Source organism: Acartia tonsa, chromosome 9 (genome assembly GCF_053477335.1).
Source record: "Acartia tonsa isolate MP-2025a chromosome 9, ASM5347733v1, whole genome shotgun sequence".
In the NCBI taxonomy this organism is placed as follows: Eukaryota; Metazoa; Arthropoda; class Copepoda; order Calanoida; family Acartiidae; genus Acartia; species Acartia tonsa.
In genome coordinates, this window is record NC_137268.1 from 39,250,478 (window position 1) to 39,277,812 (window position 27,335).

The 27,335-nt window shown below is 33.0% G+C and overlaps 2 protein-coding genes across 5 annotated transcripts; both read left to right on the top strand.

Annotated features, from left to right (window-relative positions):
- The first annotated feature begins 1,239 nt into the window (after positions 1–1,239).
- On the top strand, positions 1,240–14,720 carry zetaCOP (COPI coat complex subunit zeta). Its single transcript, XM_080172821.1, has 7 exons — positions 1,240–1,372; positions 1,769–1,862; positions 2,320–2,404; positions 12,839–12,926; positions 13,231–13,303; positions 13,615–13,692; positions 14,431–14,720. Exons 1-7 carry the CDS (start codon positions 1,293–1,295, stop codon positions 14,476–14,478), a joined length of 546 nt encoding a protein of 181 aa, XP_080028947.1. The 5' UTR covers positions 1,240–1,292; the 3' UTR covers positions 14,479–14,720.
- On the top strand, positions 14,700–27,335 carry frc (UDP-sugar transporter UST74c fringe connection). 4 transcript variants are annotated; one of them, XR_013882676.1, is made up of 15 exons: positions 14,723–14,786; positions 15,602–15,740; positions 19,896–19,997; positions 20,201–20,295; positions 20,674–20,777; positions 21,319–21,364; positions 22,178–22,252; positions 22,996–23,073; positions 23,337–23,449; positions 23,785–23,884; positions 24,127–24,210; positions 24,628–24,705; positions 25,108–25,197; positions 26,128–26,283; positions 26,460–27,335. XR_013882676.1 is itself a non-coding variant. In XM_080172819.1 (14 exons), exons 2-14 carry the CDS (start codon positions 17,203–17,205, stop codon positions 26,199–26,201), a joined length of 1,047 nt encoding a protein of 348 aa, XP_080028945.1. In that variant the 5' UTR covers positions 14,718–14,786; positions 17,146–17,202; the 3' UTR covers positions 26,202–27,335. The 4 variants fall into 4 exon arrangements, 3 of the variants coding, with proteins under 3 accessions (XP_080028946.1, XP_080028945.1, XP_080028944.1); XM_080172819.1 differs by lacking the exon at positions 15,602–15,740 and adding an exon at positions 17,146–17,210 and having other exon boundaries at positions 14,718–14,786; positions 26,128–27,335; XM_080172818.1 differs by having other exon boundaries at positions 26,128–27,335.

Sequence of the window (27,335 nt, forward strand, 5' to 3'; positions counted from 1 at the left end):
TCAACCTGTTAATTCGGTTTTGAAGTTTGTTTATTATGAAAAAGTAGCAGACAAAGAAAATGTCGTCTTTGAAAGAAAGTTACCTGTCAAAATTCAGGGATAAATATAAATCAACAATTTTAAATTTTCATATCTAGAATCTTATCTGATATCGATTAAAATCGAAAGTAATTTTTTTCACCATTATTAAAAGTAAAGGTTATAATTAATCCCTGGTTTTGCCACGTCCTTTTGCCGAGCCAAGTGGTAGGTGTCCACCTATTTAGCAGACAAAAAAAGAAAACATTTACAATAGTTTTACAATTTCTTCTAAATACTGAAACTGAAAGTCTTACTCTTCAAGGTGATTTGCATATGGTCACGTCAAGTTATTGAAAAATGTGTTCATTTGTATAGTATTTTTTTTTATTTTTTATAGTACTATTAAATAGCTTAGCTTCTTATTAATTTCTACATGTCTTGTTGGTTAGGTCACGTACGTACGTACGTACTCCTGTCCCAGAAAAGATAAAACTAAAAAATATAGAGAATTCTTATAAAGGGAGAGGTCATTTTCTAGTAAATCCCGTAAAGGTGTGTGTTATAAGGCCTAAAAATAGTAGTAGAACGATAAGGTGCTCTATATATTTGTATTTCCTATTGAATAGAACAATAGGGAAGAAATTTTTTTTTTTTTTTTTTGATAACCGTACCTGGAATATCTGAAATTTCTATCAAACGCTTTGTTTGGCTCAAACTGACACAAATAAAAAAAATATAATTATAATAAATCAACCTGTAAAGAATGACTTCTTCCTTTGTTTAATGGTATAGATTGTTCTTAACCTTTACCTTGTACCTATAGAAAACATTATTATTATAATTATATTTTTTTTTAATTTTTGTCAGTTTGAGCCAAACAAAGCGTTTGATAGAAATTTCGTATTTTTTTTAGATAATCCAGGTACGGTTATCAAAAAAAAAAAAAAAATTTCCCTATTGTTCTATTCAATAGGGAATACATATATCTAGAGCACCTTATCGTTCTACTACTATTTTTAGGCCTTATAACACACACCTTTACGGGATTTACTAGAAAATGACCTCTCCCTTGGTCGTATTCGGATGTTCATAGCACAAACTTACCAAAACCTAAAAGAAATATATCAAAAATGTATAAATATTGTTCCTTTAATTTAAATTCTACTGTGCACTTTTCAACTTTTTATTCAATTTATTCTTCTCGATTGTTTAGGTATATATATATATACGTACACTCTCTTTTTTCTTCAGATTACCTATAAATCATCAAAATGGTGCTTGAAACTTGTCACTTGGAGCCCTCTCTCAATACTATCAAGGCTATTTTGATCCTTGATAACAATGGCACAAGGTAAGTGGTCCCATAGAATTTTTTTTTTTCTTAAATGCATGTGGATTGCATGATACCAATTCAGTTTTTTTTAAATCTTAATTTAATATAAGCTGATGGTAATTAAATCAAAATATGTAATAGCGTCATTTTTTTAAAGAAAATAATTCCTTATATAGTAAATAAATAATTTTGGATAATACATTCATGTCCAATTTATTAATATAAACATATATATTAGTATGTCAAAAATTAAAGTCATTTATGTAGGTATTTAATTTAAATTCAAGAGAAAAAAAGTTGACCTTTGTTTATTTAATGGAACTATATCCCTTTATTATCTACCTAGGTATCTTTACAATGTTAAAGTTAATCTAACTCAATATATCATACCTATTAATGCTTTTTTATTTTTAGGTTGTTAGGAAAATATTACAACATTGGAGAAAATCTGGCCACTCAAGAGAAAAAGAAGAAGTTTGAAAAAGATCTGTTTGCCAAAACTCATAAGGTAAATCACTATAAACTTTGTCAAATTACGTAAAGAATTTGATTTGGCTTTGTTTACAATTAGAGCTTCTTCTTATTTTCTTTGCCTTATTGTCTTAGGAATCAAAAACGTAAATTTGTTTCAATATTTATGTAAAAATTAACTCAAAAATAGCTTAAAACAACCTATTAATAATGGGCAAAACCTTACATTCTGGTATTATTTACAGAATTTCGTTGCTTCCGAGAGTAGGTATACTATATATATATTGATGAATCTTTGAAATCGATTATTGCTATTCTACCTTTTATTGTTATATATAGTTATGCACTGCACACTCTTATGGACATTCGTTACTATAGAAAAGTTTCGCATATAGCTAGGGTGATTGATTTTGTCATTCTAAATTTGATACCTTGTTATCCACGATTATTAATATTCTATCATGACATGACACTCAGCAATTGTTTGATTGTAGGCAAACAGTGAGATCATAATGTTCGAGGGCATGACCTGCCTTTACAAATCCAATGTTGATCTGTATTTCTATGTTATTGGTTCAGGTAAGATAAATTTATTTTATATATTAAGACAAATGTTGGGGATGGGAGACCAGTTACGTGCACGCCGTCCATCCTGCACCGTGCATCAATGACCCTAGGAGCTACACCAGAAGAGTCCTACTGTGCTGGAAAGGTCTTAGGGTAGATGCCAGACTGAATTCTGGTCACTTCCCCCAGTTCAGGGGGTTTGGGTGGGGCTAACAATCCTTCCCTAGAAAAAAACCTGCTCACGTTCAATCTGCACAAAGTAAAGACCAATTTAACTTTGGGCTCGGGAACGAAGTAGAGGTTGGAAACAACAATATGATGTTTGGCTGGGAAACCGCTAAAGGACCAGTCAGGCGGATGATTCTGAATTCCCGCAGACCAGCAAAACTTTGCTCCTGGAATGTTCGGACAATGTTTCAGTCAGGCCAGACAGAAAACATTTGCCGAGAAATGCTTAAAGCCAGGGTTGATATCCTGGCTATCACCGAATCAAGGTGGACAAATAATGGAGAGTTTAAACATCATTCTGGCTTGAAAATACTTTACTCAGGCCATATGAATGAGGATCTAGGACATAACCAAGGGGTGGCTCTTATGCTGACCAAGCAAGCAGAGCAGGCCATGATCAGTTGGCAACCCCATGGTCCAAGAATCATGGAGGCTTACTTCAAATCCTCAGATAAAAACATCAATCTGAGAATAATAGTAGCATATGCTCCTACAGAACAAGCAGATACAGAGGTCAAAAATGAATTTTATGACCAGCTTGACTCTGTATTTAAGAATGGTCATAAAGAGAAGGACCTGACCATGCTCCTAGGAGATTTCAATGCTCAAGTGGGGAGTAATAATGAGAATTTAGAAGAAGTCATGGGCAGATATGGCCTAGGCTTAAGTAATGGCAAGGAAAATGACAATGGTGATAGACTTGTAAGTTTTTGTACTGAAAACAAACTTGTCATAGGTGGAACCATCTTTAAACACAAAAAGATTCATACTGCCACCTGGAGATCACCAGATCAAAGAACCTTTAATCAGATAGACCACATCTGTATATCTAGACGTTTTAAAGGGTCTCTCCTTGATGTCAGGGTTGAAAGAGGACCTGATGTTAATTCAGACCATTATCTTCTATCTTCTAAAGTTCGGCTTAGATTTAAAAAGCAGGACACAAAGCCTTACCCCAGGAAAAAGTATAATTTAACAACCCTTCAAAACTCTGAAAAGCTACAAGAGTTTAAGCTCACTCTAAAGAACAGATTTGAGTTGTTGACTCTTCAAGAGGATGATGGAGTTGAAGATATTTGGCAAGGTATCAAAAAAGTTTATAATGATACTAGCCAAGAAAAATTAGGTTTCAAAAAGGCTAACCAAAAGCCGTGGATCACTCAAAGATCCATTGATCTCATGGATCAAAGAAGAGAGGTAAGACAAAAGACACTCTCTAGAAACTCTCCAGAAGATAAAGACCTGTATAAGATGCTAAGCAGCAAAATCCAAAGAAGTGTCAGAATTGACAAAAAAGAACACTTGGAAAACCTTGCTATGCAAGCAGAAAATGCTGCTAATCAAAATAGAATGAAAGATGTCTATGAGATTACTAAGAGCATTGCAGGTAAAGTACACAAATCAGGATCACACATCAGGGACAATGTTTCGGAACGCATGCCTAGCCGTTCTCGAAATCTTATCTCCAAGCCCTCCGAATGACCAACATAGCGAAGTTTACGAATGTATATTTATTACCATGAAAACAGTGAGTCTAAAACAAAAATATAAGAATTAAATTCATAAAATTAATGATTAATATTTTTGTAGCATCGAGGTTGCGTGATTTCAATTTAATAAAAATATGAAATTTCTAAAAAACTTTAAATTGGCACGAAACATATTAAATCGCATCAGAAATTGATAATTTTAGAATAAAATGATCAATAATATAAAAGTAAATATTCGTATGTCAAAACTTAGCAGTTAAATGGTCTATTTATTGAAAAATTAATGATTTGAATCTCTTCATAAAATTATACCATTCTACGCTTGTTTTTCAAGAATTGAAGATAAATTCTTACCACATATGATGTCAAACTAAGCAGGAAGGCTTATTTGAGATATTCCACACATCAGAGCGCATGTATATTCAAGCAATACATTATTTTCAATCACGTAGCTCCTCACGTGGGACTAATCAAAGGAAAAGTGCGCGTTTCTTTTGTCCGTTTACAAGCCACGCGCCGCGCGGAGATAGTTAGGAATGCCGCGTAACACACTCATTCTCTAGGAAATTTGGTGTAAGGAAACAGGGATTAATGGGTTCGAACTTGCCAGGGAATACAAGAAATACATACCGAAACACACCTGTCTATTCACTGGGAATCGAACACAATACCTCATCTTTGCAATATGCGTGCAGACAGTGTCCACGAAATCACAATCTCACAACACATAAACCACAATAGTTTAAAATATCATGGCCATAAGGCCTAAAATTGGTTATGGTAACTTACGAATACCACATAACTCAAACCGACTCCACTACCACATAAGGATAGGAATAAGGAATGGGAAAAGCATTCAACATTCATGAATTGCACATTTACCACTCACACATCTCATTATATCATGGCCTCATAATCTCAATAAAATTAGAATTACAGACCATGTAATTGCGAATACATGAATTAATAATCAATAGTACCTAAACTTCAATTAGGTACCTACATAATAAAATAGGTAATGATTTTTATACTAAAAATCGCATCGATAATTAAATAATCAACTCAAACTTTTTTCATCAAAAGAAAGAAAGATTAAATAATGACATTTCTTCTACTAAATCTTTTTGCTAGAAAAGAAAAGTAAAATTGCATAAAAAACTTCTCAATAATTAGAATTTTTCTCCGACGGAAAAATACTTGCTTACATCTAAACATTTTTCAGATAAGATAAGTAAGATCCTTAAATCTAAACATGTTTTAATAAAATAGATACTTAAATCTAAATAAAACATGACTGTAAAAAATCATCAAACTTCGGAAAATTAAAATTTCATAATTTTAAATCTTCGTGAATCAAAATTGCGTAAAATTAAAATTGCAATTGAAATATGCAAATTAAATTTACCAAAATAAAACAAAAGCTCAATATAAGAAAAGAACTTCTCTAAATGCTGAGTTTGCAATTTCTCTCTGTTTTGAGAAGAAAGCAACTTATACATATTCAAACAGTCATAATTAAAGGCAATTTGGGGCCTCAGTCAGAATGAATCCCTCAAGATACAAACTAACAAATCCATCAAATATTAATAAATGCCATGTTCCAGCTATCCTGTCGGACGTTATGACTTTCCATCACAACTTTTGATACTGCATAATTTCTAACAGGATTTCTGGCGCAGGGCTGCATCAACAGAAACAAACATAATTAGTGATGTTTAATTCAAAACAAATAAAAAGAATCATGAAATAATTCAAAGAAACTTTTAAAATCATCAATCAAAGCAATCGAAATTAAAATAAATTATCTTATGCTTTAGTTTTGCCGTTCTGCGGTATGTCTGGCCGAGGAAACAGAGCTAAGATACACCGTAGAGCGGTCTTATTAAGCTTAATTCTACGAATATCAAAGAATCTACTTAATTCATCGGCGAAAAAAATCTGCATTTTTTCTTTAGATACATCAGTTCAAAGGTAAATAGTAATAATTTTAATATACATGTGATATTAAATTATTTATGTGATTATAATAAATCATAAAGAAATATTTAAATGATGTAAAAAATCTCATTTTGTTAATTTCTTATCATATCAAATTTCAATCCAACAAGGATAAAAATGTTTATATCTGCGCAGGTACCTAGGAAATTTTCCGCGAAAAAAATCCCTGGTCCCGGAAAGACTTAAATCATTGAAAGAACTTGCGTAAATTATAAAAAACTTAAGTTTGCATTTCAAATGAAAAAAATCTTGCATCGATTTGAAAATTTAAATGAAATTGTATGAAAATTTGCGTTACTTACAAATCTTAAGAAATGGTTAATTTCTTTTTACAAAAAATACTGCTTCAATTTTAATATGTGCGATAAAAATGAAGGTAGAGTTAATTTAAAATATGCATAGTTTATCTTAAATTAATTCTGTGGCATTCAGATAAAATAATAATCAATATTTTAATAATACCATACATCGTGTTCATTATTATAAATGCTTAAACATGAACGGAAAATATATATACCTAGGAAAATAATTGCTAAAGTACTTTCTCAAGGTTTAAAATTGTCCGAAATCGCTAGGTACGTATATTACTACGAATCTCTGCTCTCGGAATGAAGAAAAAAAATCTTTACGCGTGGATTAATAGGAATCCCAGCTCCCGGAGTGAAGGAAAAACTTCTTTACATGAATTGTTAAAAATCTCTGCCTCCGGAATGAAAGAAAATCTTTGATTTGCTTACAAATTTAAACAAATATCTTGATTTTTTGCGATAATCTTTTAAAATAATAATGAGGAATATTTTAAACATTATCATAATAATATTACATGTTGTGTTCTTTACTTTAATGCATTATTTCATATGAGAATCTGAGAAATAACATTTTTTAAGTAAACGTGAACCATAAAAAAAAACTAGAAAAATAATTTGTAAAATCTATTTTTCTCAATTTAAAATCTGCAAAATCATTTGGTATTTAATACACACAAACTTTTGCTTTTCAAATCATACTTAAAGAAACAAAATCTTTTAAAATCTGCTTTAAAAGTCTAAACAGTTTTGTAGAATTCTTGTGCTTAGGTATGAATGATAAAATTAGTTGAATAATGAATACTTATTCTTTACAGAACCGATTTAGGTTTTTTTCACAAGCTCAACATATAACTTGTAATATTTTTTCTTTAAAGATCATTTTCACATAAATAGTTTATGTTGTAGATTAGATATGTGTGGTTTGAAAAATTTCAATGACTTTTTGGCGGCAACACCCGCCATATTTCCACCCGCCATTTGCAGGCCTTTTACCCTGTGTCGGGCGGCAAGCTTGGCAGCAACCAAGTCGATTCTTGATTCATAACACCACCAGGGCACGTAATAAAAGTGTGGCTGTCATAAAACTTAGAATCATCTACCGGCTTTTGTCCGGCCGGAACCGAAACTCCCGTCGGCTCTTGTCCGGTCGGAACCGAATTTCTTATCGGCTCTTGCCCAGCTGGAACCGAAACTCCCGTCGGCTCTTGTCCAGCTGGAACCAAAACTCTGATCGGCTCTTGTCCAGCCGGAACCGAAACTCCCGTCGGCTCTTGTCCGGCTGGAACCGAATCATTCAACGGCTCAACACCCGCCGTAACAGTGTTATCAACGGCTACAGTATCGTTACCAATATCATCAGGATTAACTGCAGCACTAGCAGAACCAAAAGGTTCATCAGCAGCGTTACAAGCAGAACCAACAGGTTCAATAATAGCATCACAAGCAGCACCAACAGTCGGCTGCGGCTGAACATCTGAGCTTTCTGGTTTTAAAAACCCTATAGCTTCACTTTCCAACTCGAAATTTGAGCAGACAACATACCTACTCTTTGCTAATCCATTAGCACTAACAGCAAAATATCCAGATCCAAACAGGCTGGAGTAAAGCATGGTTTCTCCTACTGAACGTTCAGAGTAGGGAAACATCGACGGGCAGAGATGCCCAATGAGCAAATCCACCTGCCCATTAACCAAAGTAAAATCTTCAGGTTTCATATCAAACAAAACAGCTGCCTCCACGGGATTCATGGAGCAGATCGCCTCTTTTGGACCAATGAGAGGCACTACCACAGGTTCTAATATGTGATAATTCTTGTGTCGATCAACTAAACATAGCTTGACCGTCGGGAAACATTTAACTTCACCATCAGCTAGAGAAATTCTTGCTGAACGTCCAGTAAAAGGTAACTGAAGTTTATTAACAAGTGACTGGGTTACCATTGAAGTAGTTAAACCAGTGTCCCACATGGCATTCACTGGGACCTTCTGGCGATTAATATCAACGACGTCTAACTGTTGTAACATTAACATTAGATTCGCCTCAGGGGAAGTATGTACTTCATAGACGGCGGCAGCCATATCAACACTCTCATGCAAAAGGTTGTTATGGGCCTGACCACAATTGTCCACTTTGCAACCGCCTATTACATCTGCCTTCGGGCAATCCACAGATTTATGCCCTTTCTGCAAACAAATCCAACAGCATCCAGCACTCTCCACAATACTCTTCCTGTCTGACACTGACAGGTCATGAAATTTTGGGCACTTGTAAAGTAAGTGCATATCATTACAGCCACTAACAAAACATGACTGCTTCATCTTAGATTTACCAGGTTTACCTACAGCGGTAGCGGCTGTCGCAGGGTTACCTTTCTTCTTAGAGGGGGTGTCCATATCAGTCGAACACCTCATTAAAATGGCGCCCCGCTGTTCTTCAATAATCTTCAACAGCTTTGGGACGTTTGGGACATCCATCAAGCCCAATGATAAATTGAGCTTATCTTGAAAATCACGTGGCAACTTCTTGGATAACATTTCCAGAAGTATCACAGTCAACCACTGGCTAGTGGTAACTTCATCATCTTCATCATCTTTAGTCAGCTGCTCCAGCTGGCTAACTGCTCCACCAAACTCTGCTAACACAGTCACAATCTGGTTGGAGTCCGACGGTTTAGACTTCTTCTCCCATTGGTTGAAAAGGCAGAGCATCTGACGTGTCTTTGACTTGAAACGCGCGTCAAGGTAAGCCCACTGAGATTCATGCGATTGAATCTGAGTTAATTGGAGTCTCAGCTCTTTATTTCTACAGACCTTCTCACTGCTCAACAATAACTGCAAATACGACGGGTCTTGTCCTACAGTAAGCTTTTTAAAAGTGTCTTTAAAACTTACGTAGGATGCTTCCAGGCCGTCGAAAGATGGAAGAAGACGTTCGTCGACACGATTCATATATCCTGGCGTGAACATAGAACCGGCGGCGAACTGTGATGTGCCAAACGGTGACACAAATGGCGATGCTGTCGAGGCACCCGCCGTCGTCGTGGGTGGCTTCACAGGTTCAAGCTTAACCTCAGCCAGCCGTTTCATCAAAGCAGACAAAGTGTTTATAATTGCATCAGGCAAGGGAAAATATGGCCCTTTAATAACTTTCACAATCTTCAAACATCAATCATAAAGTTCAACCTGATGGTTAGGCAAATTATCACCAACTACATCAACAACACTTTGAATGTCACTAAGCTCTTCTATAGCATCAAGAGCATCTTTCAAGGCACTATAGTCTTTTTGCACAGTAACTATATCAGAATAAATGTCACTAAACTCATCAAGCTCTTGGATTCTCAAACCAAGCTTGCTAAAACCGACCATGATGCTGTCGAATGTCTCGAACTTGTCATGGACAAGGATTGATTCCTTAGTGAGATGTCTAACATTAAGTTCTGAAGTATCACTGACCAACTTCATCACTCTATTTAGCTCACTGGTTAGGGCATCAACGGCTGGACGCAGCCGCTTACTCAATTGTTCACCTTTATTCTTTTTAGGACCCATAATTGTCACTAAAGTTAACTGTACTGATTACGACTATAATAATGTGTGTTAAGGTATCACAACCAACACATTCACAAAACTTCACAGAATGTTCTTAGTTCCATCTGTTCTGTCTTGTTTTCATTGTTTCGGAACGCATGCCTAGCCGTTCTCGAAATCTTATCTCCAAGCCCTCCGAATGACCAACATAGCGAAGTTTACGAATGTATATTTATTACCATGAAAACAGTGAGTCTAAAACAAAAATATAAGAATTAAATACATAAAATTAATGATTAATATTTTTGTAGCATCGAGGTTGCGTGATTTCAATTTAATAAAAATATGAAATTTCTAAAAAACTTTAAATTGGCACGAAACATATTAAATCACATCAGAAATTGATAATTTTAGAATAAAATGATCAATAATATAAAAGTAAATATTCGTATGTCAAAACTTAGCAGTTAAATGGTCTATTTATTGAAAAATTAATGATTTGAATCTCTTCATAAAATTATACCATTCTACGCTTGTTTTTCAAGAATTGAAGATAAATTCTTACCACATATGATGTCAAACTAAGCAGGAAGGCTTATTTGAGATATTCCACACATCAGAGCGCATGTATATTCAAGCAATACATTATTTTCAATCACGTAGCTCCTCACGTGGGACTAATCAAAGGAAAAGTGCGCGTTTCTTTTGTCCGTTTACAAGCCACGCGCCGCGCGGAGATAGTTAGGAATGCCGCGTAACACACTCATTCTCTAGGAAATTTGGTGTAAGGAAACAGGGATTAATGGGTTCGAACTTGCCAGGGAATACAAGAAATACATACCGAAACAGACAAGGATGGTTCACTCCTTAAAACTGATGAAGATATTCTAAATAGATGGGCAGAGCACTTCACTGAACTGCTAAATCTTCCAGTTCCAGAGGAAGAAACTGAGATTCCACCCTCAGATGCACTTGACATTGACTGTCGAGCGCCAAATCTATTGGAAATCAAGGAGGCCATTAAAAGTTTGAAAAATAACAAGGCCGCTGGACCTGATAACATCCCAGCTGAGGTCATAAAAGCAGACCTAGATACATCTGCTGAGGCATTCCTACCTTTGATCACAAAGATATGGAATGATGAGTTATGCCCAGAGGACTGGAAGAATGGACATATTTCAATACTAGCCAAAAAAGGAGACTTGACCCAATGTGGAAACTACAGAGGGATAATGCTCCTTTCAGTACCTGGCCGTATCCTTAGTAAGATTCTTCTTAATAGAATAAAGAAGAAGGTTAATGAAAAGCTAAAACCTAATCAGGCTGGATTTAGACCAAATCGTTCCACTATTGATCAGATAACCTCTCTAAGAATCATCATAGAGCAATCCAAGGAATGGAACTCTGAGCTTTTTGTAAACTTCATTGACTACAAAAAAGCATTTTATTCTTTAGACAGAAGATCTCTCTGGAAAATCTGCCGACACTATGGCATTCCAGAAAAGATAATCAATATCATTAAAGCTATCTATCATAAAGGAGGTGGAAATGTAATGTATAAAGGTAAACTATCAACCTTTTTTGAGATTGTAACAGGCGTCAGACAAGGATGCCTTCTTTCTCCCTTCCTTTTCCTCCTTGCCATTGACTGGATCATGAAGAATTGTGAAAGTAATGATGGCATTCGCTGGGAGCTATTTGGCAATCCCAAATATTTAGGAGATCTGGACTTTGCTGATGATATTGCTTTGTTAACAAGCAATAGAAGTCAAATGCAAAGAAGGACTAACAGGATAGCTGAAACCTCCAAGAAAATTGGACTAGAAATAAATGTTCCTAAAACCAAAATACTCAGATTAAATGCAAATTCCCAAGAACCAATTACTATTGGAGACCAAATTCTTGAGGATGTAGATTGTTTTGAGTATCTTGGAAGTAAAATTGATGAAGCTGGAGGCACTTCAACAGATGTTAAAGCTAGAATTAACAAATCTAGGACAGCCTTTGCCAGCCTGAAAAAAATTTGGAATTCCAACAACATCTCCATAAAGACTAAGTTAAGACTGTTCAAGTCAAATGTTCTCTCTGTTTTGCTGTATGGGGCTGAAACTTGGTTCCTAAACACAGCAGTGGTCTCCAAGTTACAGACATATGTCAATAAATGTCTCAGGAGAATCCACAAGATCTTTTGGCCAAATAAGATCACAAATGCTGAGCTTCTAGAGCGCAGTGATATGTCAGACATTAAACTGACAATAAAACAGAGAAAGTGGAGATGGTTGGGGCACACTCTAAGGAAAGGTCATGATGATATAACCAATCAAGCCTTGACTTGGAACCCCCACATAGGAAAGAGGAAACCAGGTAGACCAAAAACAACCTGGAGGAGGGAACTTTTAAGTGAACTGAAAACTAAGGATATTCCATCTTTCAGCAATGCCTCAAAACGTGCCGAAACAAAGGAAGATTGGAGAACCATTGTGCATGGCCTACGTTCTGCCGAGAACTAAAAGGCAATGATGATGAAGACAAATGTTGTGTGATTAAAGTTATTCTTATGGGGAGTGGTTTAATGGCACCTGCCTACAGATCTAGAGATAGAAGTTTCGAGCTTACAAAGTAAAAACTTAATAATTTCAATTCCTTGTACGCCCTACTCTCCCAATAAGGATTTAATGTCAAATTAATCAGCTGTAGATTAAATTTGGAATTTATACCAAAATCATTTCTTCACGTTCTGCAGTTGTATTTCATTCCTATACATAAGAACGACAACTTTGTTCTAAAAACTTAAATTTTTTAACGTTTGTTGTAATAATAAAAAAAGGAAAATGATTAAAATATTGAGGGATAAAATTGATCTATCCTCAATTAACAGATCACTGTTTTTAGGAGATGAGAACGAGCTGGTTTTGCTGAGTGTGTTGGATTGTGTTTACAACTCGGTTTCTCAGATTCTTCGCAAGAATGTTGATCGCAGGTTTGTTTGTCTAAAACTGTAGATCAAGAGGCAATATCAGTATTTCTACTATTTAATTAGGTATAAAAAGGTAGGATGAAATTGAAAGTTTCTACGCAGTCTACTACGCCAATATTACATACACTGCAAATCCGATTGCTTTGACTTGAATTATTTTCCTCTTATCATTACATTTACTGAATAAAACATACTTACTTGTTTTCTTTTTTGTACAATTTACACATTAACGCTTTAATGATATTGGCTTTTTTCTGCGTTACTGGTGGACAAAATTTCCCTTGTTATAAGTTAATAAACATTTTAGGTCTTTGTTGGACAACCTGGAGGTTGTTATGCTAGCCATGGATGAAATCTGTGACAATGGTATTCTTCTTGAGGTACTTATTATTGTATCTCTTCATAGGATTTTTTTTAAAGGCTAAAAGGATTTACTTTTATCGTTCCAAGGTTTTGTAAATGTATACATGAAAGTACATTTTTTTCTCGCTAACTTTTGTTTCCAAAAGTCGCGTGCCACGTTGTCAAATACTTGTGATGAATTACTGGTTGGAATCGTTTTTTGCTAGATCTAGGACGAATCAAAATGGCACAAGTTTTCAAGAAACTAATCTTGTTAAATATACAGCTATGAATCTAAACTGTTTAGAATTCCTTTAAAAAGACATACATTAATCTCATTATTTTTCAGGCTGATCCAAGTGCATTGGTTTCCAGAGTGGCTCTTCGTGCTGATGATATTCCACTTGGCGAACAAACCGTAGCCCAGGTACAATTTAGCTTTTTTTTGCTGCACTGCGTTTAGGCATATTTGTACTTAATTTTTATGTTATTACTAGGGTTGGCAATCCGGAATCCGCCCAATTTTTGGCCAATTTTGGAATCCGGAATCCGTTTTTTAAAAGCGGATTCCGGTTTCTTATTTGGTAGGCTAAAATTAGCGTCTTGAGTTTTTTCTTTCAACTCCTCCTCTTTGAAGGCAAAGATTTTAATCATAATATATAATATTTTTTAAAAATCTGGTTCGATTCTCAGAAGTGAATTATAGAGAACACCAAGAATATTGATTTTTAGGACATATGTAGCACTTAATTTTTAAAATATTTTTAAAAATCCTTTTAAAATATTGTTAGAATCCGGAATCCGAATCCGGAATCCGCCAAAAATAAGAATCCGGAATCCGCAAGGAATCCGCCACTTTTTTGACGAATTCTTTAGGAATCCGGAATCAGAATCCGGCCTAAAAATTCGACGGATCGCTATTACTAGTTATTACATATTATTTACCTACGTAGTCATTAATGTATTTCTATTAATCTATAAAACAGAAACAGACTTACCTATGTTCGAAATTAATCCTAAATGGTTCACAACCTTTCAGACCTTTTATCGAGTTATAATTTAAATCCTGATCATACTTCTTAAACTATCTTTGTACTGTTATACCTATCTTATTTCAAGTGGAATAGTTTTGGGTTGATGGATTATATTGTGTCCTTCTTTTTAGGTTTTGCAATCTGCAAAGGAACAGTTGAAATGGTCTCTTCTCAAGTAAATCCACCAAACATAGAAAAAAAATCCTCCAATATTATTTGTATTGTTGATTTGAAAAATTAAATCCCCCATTTTCTGGTTGATCAGCATTTTATATTTGTTTTTATTTATTTATTTGAATTTTATATAAGTATTGTAAGATTCTTTTTCATGTAATCTTATGATATTTCATTTATGGATTGATTGTGATTTTTGTATTTCCAGTTATTTTAAATTTGTGTGATAGATTTTCTGTATTTCAGATTTTATCACTGTTTTAAGTGATAAACAATGCAATAAGACAACATTTAGATAATGTGATTAGATTAGGTAGGTTTTAATTCAGGAATACTTTGCTATTTAGATTGTGTTTTTTGTCTTGGTATGTACCTAATAAGAATCGTTTTCTTGATAAACAAAGTATTATGTGTGTTAATCTGTCCCAAAAGACCTGACTTACTTCTTAAACTAAAAAAGATCTTTTAAGTTAGATTTTTTTTAACACCTTTTGTGTTTTTCTGGGACTTTAGAGGGTTTTTTTTTTAAAGAAGGGGAGGTGTAAGGGGGCTTAACACTCATTTAAATTATCCCCTTATTGGACGTATAAAGAGGTTTTAAAAAATAAATTCTTTGGGGGTAAAAAAGGTTGACTCTTATAAGGTAATATGTTATTTTAGATGCTAAGGGCATTAGTGGCTAGTAATAGAACATGACTGACAAATTTTCATAATAGTTATTCGATTCTAGTTCTATCCAAGTTATTCATTGTGCATTAAACTGTTTCTTATTATACTCTTATTCAACTTTGCCAGACCTTTTCTAATATTATTTTTTTGTCTTGTTTTGTTCTGTTTTAATTTTGATCTATGTTGTCTTCACTTTGAACTAATCTGTGCTTTACTAACATTTTGTGCTTTTAGTTTTAAGTTTTTTTTCAAAAGATACCTAGGTAAAAGATAATAAAATTACACTTTACAGCCAAAATTTACTTAGGTATCTCTTTTAAATGTTGTTTTGTTCTTGTCGTTTTTTCTATACACATTTACTAATCTTTATTATTATTTTATCCAGTTTTTTTAACGCACAAAAGATATACCTAACAAAAAACTCCTCACCGATTTTAATGCTGAAGTAAACTGATTTAGGTACCTACAAAAAACATAGAAGAGAAATTAGGATGACTGGGTTTACTAGCGAAGAATCAGATAATAATCTAGCCAGCATAGCTAGATACCACACTACTCAAACAACAACCCTGCACAATAGAAAGCAAAATAAACCAAGGTTTTTAAAAGTCCAAGCTGTCAAAAGAGGAGGAGCTACTCTATGATTATTGCCTTTGTCTTGTGTCTACATGAAGAGGAAAAGATCTAAACATCTTTATTACAACTATAATAAATACTAGCGGCTACGCCCTTACAGGCCTCAAGGGGCCCTTATGGGGCGAGGGGATCAACTCAATCATTCAATTGTAGTTTTAAAAAGAAAAAGAAAAAATTGGTACCCTCCCCCAAAAAAGTAATAAACTTTTCTAGGATTTATAAGAAGCTATCTTGTAAAGGACTCAGAACCATATCGGTTCAGTGATTAGCGAGATCCTTTTACTTTGTCATACGAATTATCATTATGTCAAACTAATTTTGTGATAATAATTTACCTACTGTTAAGATTTGCTGTACTATTATGAATGCATTGCGTTCTTGTGTAGGTAATTGCAAAGTATGGGGTACACACAAACACACACACAGACACAATTCAAAACAAATATTACACACATCATAAAAGGGATATGGATAAAGAAACTAAAAATAAAATGATTTTTTAAAGATGGCTTCAACCTCATGTAGTTTAAAATTTTGGCAACTTTGATTCTTTGATTTGTTTTTCTTTGGTACGTTATCATGTTCCTAAGACTTAAATAAGCTGGTAATAGGAGTCCTGAACAAACTTTAAAAAATAAACACTTGAATAACCCAAACTAATACTCACATAAACACTAGATTTAGTCCTTAGTTTGTAGGAAGAAGTTATTATAAGTTGATGCAATTTTTATATTAGTAATATTTAAAAGATTAATCCCCCCCCCCCCCCACTCCAATTTTTATTCTGCCTTCGGTAGCTGTCAAATCAAATATCTCTTGTCCTCTCTCTACAAAAATTTTTTTTAATTTTTCATAGCTTAGAAATAATAAACTTGAATATTCCAGTATTTTAATTGTAGAAATTGCAACCCACATATTAAATATTCATGTAAATGTATTTAGTGATGTAAAGCATGTTTGTTTTTACATAAATATGTAAAGAGATAGTTCCACAAAGTGCATTTAACGAGTTTATGTACTTCGACTAGTGTTTCTTTATATATGGTCTTGTAGAATATAATAAATATAGTTTAATTATATGGATTATTTAAAGAAAAATTGTCTTGTTAACAGTACAATCATATTTGTGATTGTAAAAGTTACTAAGTAGGTACCTATTTCAAAAAAGAAAAAATGTGACATAAATTATAAGAATAAATGAAAATCACAAAAGCATGATTAAAAGATTCATTAAAGTAGAAACAGACATAAGAGTAATATAAAAAAAAAATGCAAATGTATTTAAAATGCATTACGTGGAACTACCCCTTTTCAAGAAAAAAATAAAATAAAGTAAGTTATGATTTACTCTTCGTGTTTTCTTTTAGATATGGCAGGACATTTGATGTTGATTTGTTTGAATTGCATGTTTTAATACCTTATGCATGAAAATGTAGGTATTTTATTTATTTTGTAAGGGGGACGTAAGTAATGACAATTACAGGAAAATGGAACCACTTGATGAACTATGCAGATATTTTGTACTAATAAAAAAAAAACTTAAAAATCACCCTTGCCATTCCCCCCTATCCTCTCGGGGGCTCAAAAAATCAAAAAAAATGGACCTAACCTTAATTTTCCAAAAAAAATACTACAACAAATCAGATTTTGTTTTAAAGCCTTCAACCCCCCCCCCCCCCCCCCTCCCACTCTTGAAGTAATTAAATATGCTTATCTCTGAACATTGACAAATACACTTGATGAAACAGTTCAGTAACAGGTGTTTTTATAAGCTAGGGTTCAGCAGCCGCCAATGCAGCTTTGCTGTGTAACATTATGACGGCTTAGCTGCAACTGAAGGATGTCCAAAATTAGTGCTGATCATTCAGCAGCGAACTTTACTTTAGTTTTCGGTTGCTTTTCGGTGGTTGGCTGCGGCTAGGCTTACTTCATAAGTTTGATTTGTTACGGCTGCCAAGCCCTGATATAAAAAACATGTTTTAATGATTGAGGATACATTATGCTAAATACTTGTTATAAGCTTTAGTTTTTTGTTTCCTGTATAAGAATGCTTATTAGAAGAAGGTTAGTTCTTTTTATTGATAAAGTTATTAAACGTGATTTGGGCGAAAGATTATAATTGTTGATAACCAAGTTATTAAGGGATAGAATATCTCATTTTTGAAATTATAAGGAAGATTTATTTATTTTCCCTTACACATTCCCTGTTCTTGACTAACTATTAAATGAAATATTTATGTTTAAATTACAAATCTAAAAATAAGTTGAATGTGTTTTAAAGGTGTTAAAATTCCTTCTAGTTGACCAAGTGTTTTTGCAATGACATTACATAGGATAAACTATCTCTCCTAATTTAGAGTTTTTTTTTTTAAAGGTTATAGTGCAATGATTAGATTATAAATATATTAGAGATCCTTTTTTTATAATAATTTATCAGACAACTTTCTTAAGAACCATAATTTTGTACTATGTGTATTTATGTTTGCCTTGTGATTATACCTAAAAAATATTTGTAATACATTCAACTCCTGTTGTTTATGATGTTGGTACCTTTAGCAACATAAAAATAAATGGTAAAAATGATTTTCAAATTTTCAAAGTCCACAAAAACACTAGAAAGATTTCTTTTATTTTTGTATAAAAAGCTTTAATTTTCGAAGGTCCAATGAAATAAAGTTGTATGATAAATATTAAGTACATGAAATAAGTACATGGGTGCAGGTGTGACACTTTTTGAAACTAAAACTAAAATTCAAAGGAACTCAATCTAAAAAAACCTCACCCCCCGTTTCTTCACTAGGGCGGGTAAATTTGCAATCTTTTTTTGAATTTTCACATTAGTAGACATTGGCAGGGGTTACTGGGCCAATATAAAACCCTGTGAAACTATAAAGGTATTTTTTAATCCAAAAACAACGGGCGCGTGGGGGGTATAAAAAGTTCCCACACCCTTAGAAAACCAAAAAATGAAACTCCTTCAAACACAGGCTGTTGCATATCAAAATGACCGCATTGAAATGCTGATTACGAATCTGAAACCGTTTCCTAGTTCGAATAAGATCTGATTAAGTACCAAAAAACAGCTAACTTACCTAGTCAAAATTGTTTATTTTGGTAGGTTATTTGAAAATCATTTCAGACTGAATTAATATTTTTCAAAACGGTTGTCAGATTGGTTTTATAAGGGGGCGGGCACTTTTTGTTTTCGGAATAAAAAACCTCTGCAAGTTTCACAGGGTTTTATATTGGCCCAGTAACCCTTGCCAATGTCTACTAATGTGAAATTCCAAAATCGACCTACCCTATTCTTCACAGTTCCACATTGAACATCTTTTCAGTACTGTAACTCTTTTTAGGGGAGTTCCTTTGACTTTTAGTTTTGGTTTCAAAAAGTGTCACACCCGCCTCCCCCTTTTAAATTGCCAATGGAGCCTTTCTAAAGTTGATAATAAGGAAATCACTTTCTCTAATTATGATTGCATCTGTTAAAGAGTAATTATATTATTAATAATGATAACTTAGTTTATTTTATTACTAGCTGCTTCGCCCCTATAATCTTATATTTTAAAAAAATTATTTGGGGTAGGGGATTTCTCCTGTGAGGAGAAAAATGTTCCAATGAGATACAAAAAATTATACCATGGTATTTTATTGTGATTCAGATAGTTGTAAGGTAACAAAGGACCGATTTATTTTTAAAATCTAAATTTAAACAATAATATGAAATGTAGCCAATTTTTGGATATTAGCATTATCATAAACAGAATGTGAATTTGTTTCACTTTTAATTACACAATATGTAGACCAGAAAGAAACAATTTAGAGAGAGAAAAAATATTTTTAAGCGTTTTCAGAGCCCCTAAATAGTTGGTCCGCAGGGCAAAGCCCTGTTGTGACTAGAAATCTCGAAAATAAATGTAGGTGCTCGGGGAGGAATTTTGTTCTCCACTCATTACTTCGAGGGATAGACTTAACTTGTTTAGTAAACATTTAAATTATTTGTCTTCATCTCTTACCTAGCTATTGTAATGATCTGCATGATTGGTGTGGGATATATTTTATTTAAGAAGATATTTTTCCTTAAATGAAAGATGTCATCATTGTTAATTTTTCTTAGGAAGGGCTCAGTAGAACTCAAGGAGGAGGAGACGAAAATGGAGACAAATTCAAGTTTAACAAGCGCCTCGGAGGCGGCTGATAAGAGGCGCTTCCTTCTAAGGTAGATTTATTGATTGATTGGTATAATTTTAATTGCAATATTCTATGGAGTTCTTTCTTCAAGATTATTGTGGTGAATGATAGTATTTTTAATTAATCTATGTTTTATATTAGAATTCTAACAGCAATATTCTATGGAGTATCCTCCTTCATGATAATGGTGGTGAATAAGAAAGCTCTTAATTAATCTATGTTTTATATTAGAATTCTAACAGCAATATTCTATGGAGTATCCTCCTTCATGATAATGGTGGTGAACAAGAGAGTTCTCACGGTTTACAACTTTCCATCTTTTCAAGGTATAAAACTTAATTTTTTTAGAAGTTCAGCTATTGTAAAATATGTCTGTATGTCAAAACTTTGGTTAAAGTATATTAGAAGATAATTGCTGTAAACAAAGGACAAATGTGATCATTTGCAGTGCAGCAATATCAATGAAAATTTTGGTTTTAAGACTAAAAGATTATTGACAAAACATTTAGAAAATTAAAGGGGTTAATATTAGACAATTTATTATTTTCATGTTTTGTTAGAAATTTAGCAATAAGACATTTTAATTTGATTTGATAAAATAAATTGTTGTTTCCTCAAACTTAAACTACTCAAAATATTTTTAACAATCTTCGACAATTAATTTAATTTTATTTGGTATGCTGACTGTTTTCTATTAATTTTAGTACTGGGACTTGGACAGATAGTTGCGACAATTTTAGTTCTTTACTTTGGAAAACTATTCAAGATAATTTCATTCCCGGATCTATCAAGAGATACTCTTAGAAAGGTAAATTTTTGGCTCCGTGCTAATCTACATAGGACAAAAAATAATAAACCCCCATTATGAAAAACAAAATTACCCTACATGTAGATGAATTGTTTAGTACCCTTTTTATACAGACCCATCATTTAACCTTGACGCCCCTCACCTATTACCCGATTCAGTTTTAAACTACTTTTAAGAATTGGTTGGGAAAGGTTGTTTCTTTCGGGGGGTTGTTTCAATTTTAGTCCATTTTCCCTCTCTCCCTGTTCTCGACAATTCTTGTATGACATGCGACTGTAGAGTAAATATGGCGGTGTCAGGGGTGTAATTGGCGATAACCAAAGCCTAAACTGTGCCATAACCATAAAACCTTTTGTATTTAATGTCCCCTTGTTATTTGATTGATATTATATGCTTAGCACATAAACAAGCTATAATCAAGAGTTTAGGTGTCTGTACTATTTCAAGTTTGGAGCAATAATTCCATAGTTAAGTCTTTTCAGCTTAAATCAAATGCTATGTTTAGATCAAACAGTACGATTAATATAAATCTTATTTTCAGGTATGGCCGTTACCGTTGATGTACCTTGGAAATATGGTCTTTGGTCTAGGAAAGAAATATGTATTATTTAAAGCTAGTTGCATTCCTCTCCCATCACAACAACCCAGGGATCTAAAGGGATAAGACACTGGCCGATAAATTGATGAACATCTCCATCGATGAGATACAAAATTACCCTGTCTGTAGATTAAAATTAGTGGTTGCAACGTTTGAACACTCAACTTAATGAAGCAACTAATCAAAAACAACTAAAGTCCCAAAAGTTGTTGAGCTAACGAATAAGAAAACGTTATCATAAAACTTAGGGACTGGTGTAATAAACTGCCCATTGTCCCTACTCTCTGCCAAAGATGAAAAAATATACAATTTAATCGATTTTTATTTAATTCCATTTACCAATCCATTAAAGGGGGGAGGCGAATGTGCCACTTTTTAAAACCAAAAGTAAACGTGCATGATCTCAGCCCATAAAAGAGTTATAACTCTAAAATTCGGCACAGCAGTTGCTTTTTTGGAGAACAATATGGAACTGTGAAGAAACGGAAGCGGATCCGCCGCTCCCGCCGCAAACCGCCGAATTTTTTTTGCCTTTTTTCGCCGAATTTATTTTAATTGTCTATTATGACGAGAAAAGGCAAAAGAATTCGGCGGGAGACGGCGGTTTCGCCGCCGTTTCTTCACAGTTCCATATTATTCAACACAAAAGCAACTGCTGTGCAGAATTTTAGAGCTGTAACTCTTTTATGGGCTGAGATCATGCACGTATTACTTTTGGTTTCAAAAAGTGGCACATCCGCCTCCCCCCTTTAAATTTTTTTAACTGAATCATTTTGTTTAATATCATTTCTTGTGCTATCAATAGGAGGTACCCAAGAGTTAAGTTTGCCAATGTTAACAGTATTACGAAGATTTTCTATACTCATGACTATGATAGGTAAGTAATAATAAAGTATACTTTTTATTAGGTAGACAAGATACCATACCAAGATATTACATTATTTTGGCTTTCTACGTAAAGATAATGCCATACTCGGCGAGGGTGAGGTAATAAAGAGTAGCTCCCTTGAGACAACGGGTCAAGTCATAATGTGCTTGAGCTGGCCCTAGTGGCTATACAAAAGTGTCTCCTCCTTCTCCATGACTACTTAGGTCCAAACACTAAGAAACAATGGCTACACACACACGTTAAGATAATGATAGACAGCATGATAACATCACAGAAATCAGATCAATATGACTTCATAGCCAGCATTCTTATTTTTAATCTTCTTATTTATCTTCAATTAACCTATCCCTCTTGATGTCGTCATCAATATAAAATCTTCTTCTTCTTATCCTAAAATAGGGAGAAGGTAGATTGGCGCTAAACCTTTGCTATGGGTGAAACAGATCGAATAGCATTAGGAATCAGTATTACGGGTTTCAATAGAATGATTCTGTTCAGTCGAAAATATGTCTTGAAATAACTAGAAAATGCTAAAATATACCTAGTTATTTTTGCCTGTAACTAACTAGGTATTGATAATTATGCATGCAACATTTTAATTCAAATAAGGATTTAACTTTTTTGTTACGCCAATCGGACTGACAAACTCTTAGTGTAGAATAGATTTTCAAATAAAATTAAAGCTTTGTCTTGTCTGCCCTGTTCTTAACAACAATTATTTTTATTTTTAGGAGAATATTTGATATTGAATTCTAAACCAAGTCGAGCTGTTCAACTCTCCGTTTACCTCATGATATTTGGTGCCATAGGTAAAATATTTTTAAAGAAATATGGGTAAGGTGAAAGAGCAACTTATTTATATGTTAATGAACTTAAGAGAATTCGGGTTAAAAAATATCTTAATATGGCAGATTATATGGCGTCACGTTCTTTAAGCAACCAACCCTTCTCTGAAATACTTACTGTTCATATGGTAATGAATTGTGCCTGTTTTTGGCCTAGGCATTTCCCCAATCTTAAAATACCTTTGAAGAAAATAGCCCAAATTGTAATTCTTACTTTTTTATTTTAGTGGCTGCTTCCAACGATTTAGCCTTCAAGCTGAAGGGATACATATTTGTGTTGCTCAATGATTTCTTCACAGCCGGTAATGGTGTGCTCATGAAGAAAAAACTTGAATCAAAGGTAAGCATTTATTGTTAGTTTGATTTCAACAAAGCATTTGATTGTGTTTTAGTTTCAGTATTGTTTCTAAAAAGACTGCACTGTCTGTATGTTTTACATTCATTAAGATTTGGCTTATCCAGATGTTCTAGGATTAGATAAAGCAGAAAAGAAACCCAATCCTTCCTTGGACCTATCTTCCTTGAAACTACGATATTAATCGGTTTAGTAGATATCGAACTCTTAAAAAATAACATACTAATGTATATAAAAGGATTCATAAGGGACAGTCAGATTTTTCCAATTGAAAAGATAGGTATAAGCTTTTATAACTAATGTTATCCTCTTTATTTTAGGATTTAGGAAAGTACGGAATAATGTATTATAATAGTTTGTTTATGTTTCTGCCCTCCTTAATAATCACCTACCAACTTGGAGACCTTCAAAGAGCAATGGGTAAGGTTTCTGGCGGATTTTCTTAAATTAATTTGGAAGATTTCTTACTTATAAATTGTATATTCCATTTTTACTTATAAATATAACCCTTTGAATGCACAATTTATATATTCTTATTTGTGCATAGGTAATAATATTGTTTTTTGCTGTTTTTGGTAAAGGCATTCCTCTTTACTTAATGTTAATGTGTTTTTTCTGTACATAGCAGCAGTAAGAATCATTTAAATCTTTTATATTTTTAGATTTTGAAGGTTGGTCAGATTCGCTGTTTTGTTTTCAGTTCTTCCTTGCTTGTATTTTTGGGTTTATACTCATGATATCTACAGGCATATATAGTCAAACTAAAAAATATTTATAGTTTAATAGTTATTTATCGCATCGTATTATAGACAGCTTTCCGAGGATATAAAATGAAAAATAAGATTAAAACCAATTTTGTAATTCTCGAAGAGAACAACAAAACTGGCATTAATTTATAACTTATATTTAAATATTTGTAGAAAATTGTCTGTAAAACAATACTATACATGATTTTTCTGTATAGACAATTTTTAACTGTTTAGAAAATGACAATGAGAAAAAATATTTAAGAATAATAGAAGTATGAAAGAAATGTATTGATCTGTACATAGTAATGGACGGACATACAGGCCCTATTTTAAAAAACAGCATAGCTGCCAAAATACAGAAATATTTCTTACTTATAATTTACAACTGAGTGTTTGACTATCATTAATTACCAGTGCTGTGTACTTCTTACAACTCCGCTTTAACAACCACAATTGTCGGGTGTCTTAAAAACATCCTTATCACATATTTAGGTAAGATTTTTTTCTAAAATAAGGATGACAACATCTATTAAAGCGGAGCTCTGAAATCTAACGGTAAATTAAACGAACATAAACACGTGTAGTGTGTCTAAACTAAATAATAAGCAATATGTTAATTTAAAAGTATTAAAAAGATTGGATATGAATTGCTAAAATACAGGATTGTATTTAATAACCTAATTACATTTTTAGCACTTGATTATAGAGCTTCTTCTCTTAAAGTATTGTACCTTGTTGTTCTAGAAATCATTGTTCCAAAAATTAGATGAATAGGATTATTATATTATACAAAGAAAAATTGTCAAAAAAGTTTTAAATCGGAATGTTTTCTGGTAACAATAATACATTGTTTCGCTATCTACTAGTTTCTAATACAGAAATGTTTTTATTTAGGTATGTTTATAGCTGGAGATTATCAGTATTCATTCATTAACTTCCTTGGTTTAAACATCAGTGTTATTGGCAGCTTGATCTATACGAAAGGTAACATTTTCATACATGCCACAAAATAATAAATTGTTTTGAGATTTTGACCAAATTGTTTTTGAAGTAATGAACTGTTTGTAACATGTAACGTAATGGTTTTAGGATATTTTTAAGTACCTTTCCTTCTCTTTAGAATACAGAGCCCCTAATAGGGATAGAGGAAAAAAGGATTAAGACTACCAGAATTTAGAATATATAAATAAATTAATGGAAATGCTTTTTTTGTCCTAAGACAGCGTCAAAGCTAAAGACATTAAAAAAATGTTTCTACGCTTCTTTGCGGGTTTGCAAAATAAAGAGTCTAAGCAGGGGGAATGAACTAGGCCGATACAGGAGCAACTCAATACCATGAACAGTTAGGACTTCCTGTCAGAGATCGTGCAATTAAAGTGTTGGTTGTCTGTAGGACGTTTAGCTGCGAAATTACAGAGATACACCATAATAAGACCTAATAGTGTAACCCGTTTTCCAGATTATTCCTGTATAATGATTAGGGTTGGCAATCCGAATCCGGGATCCGAAATTCACCCAATTTTTGGTCAATTTTAGAATCCGAATCCTGAATCCGTTTTTTGATAGCGGATTCGGATTCTTAATTGGTAGGCTAAAATTAGCGTCTTGAGTTTTTTCTTTCAACTCCCCCTTTTTGAAGGCAAAGATTATCATCATTATATATAAAATCTTTTAAAATCTGGTTCCATTCTCGGAAGTCAATTATAGAGAACACCAAGAACATTAATTTTTAGGACATATGTAGCACTTTTTTTTTTAATTTTAAAAAAAGCCTTTTAGAATATTGCTAGGATCCGGAATCCACCATTTTTAGACGGATCCTTGTAATAATCCGAATCCGGTCCAAAAAATTGACGAATTGCCATCCCTAATTATGATGTTCTTATGTGTGGTTATTAAAATTATTATTTTCAGTAACATTTTCAACAAAATCTCGTGCCGCGCCAAGAGGACCTGCTCCTGAACAAATCATTACTTCCAAATCATGATAATATGTTTACAACTTAAAGAGAGAAAAATATCCAAATTATAAGCCAAAAATATATTTTACAAATAATACTTTATCGCATCGTATTATAAACAGCTTTCCGCGGATATAGAAATGAACAATTATAAGATTAAAACCAGTTTTGGCAACCCCTAGGGACCGAAGATCCGGGCTAACTAAACTGGTATTAATTTTAGGATTTTTTATATAGTATTCGTGGAAAATTGTCTGTAATACGATGTTAAACATGATTTTTTAGTATGACTGCGAACTGGTTCGAAGCCAGCGGATATTAATCGGTTTCAAATCCATACTGGTAAAGTTTTTCTCTGAAACAAACCATTTTTATAATATTACCACTTTTTACAATCCCATCTTTAAAAAAAGGTTTTTTTTCTCTTTATGATACGTTTTTTGATTCTGTTACTTTAAAAATGTAATTTTATATAAAATATTTTAAAAAGACATTTTTAAGAACTAATACCTACCATTTTTTGTTTTATTTATGTGCAATTGTTCAATATTTTGTTTGTTTTAAGTGTTTACTCATGAAAAAGTTAATTTAAAGTCTGCTAATTGAAATCTATAGCAATAATAAACTTATTTAGAATTTTATTAGTATTATCGAGTTAGGTTAATAAATATTAATCAAAATTTTGTCAAGTGTATAAATTTTAGAGATATGAGAATAAGTAAATGAGTCTTGAAAAAGTTACTAGAGGTTTGTTTCAGAGAGATGGAACAATGGGCTGTTTATTATACTAGTCCTCAAAGTTTTAGGATAAAGTTTTCTTATTCGTAAGCTTAACAACTTTGGGGACTTTGATTGGTTGGTTTATTAAGTTGAGTGTCCAATCGTTTTAACCTCTAATTGTAATCTGCAGGAGTAATCTTGTGTAGCATCATTGGGGATTTACATCAAAATTTCGGCCAATGAGTAGTTTTTTGTAGCTCAATTACTTATTCTCTTTCTCAATAGCACAGTCTTATTATTTTTGTAGAAAAAAATAATTCCAAATTTATATTATCATTCCAAATGATATTAAATTTATATATTTGTATAATAATTTACATAATAACAAATTTTGTATAGTAAATGTTTTATTTATTTAAAATAAACAAGAAAGTTGTTTAA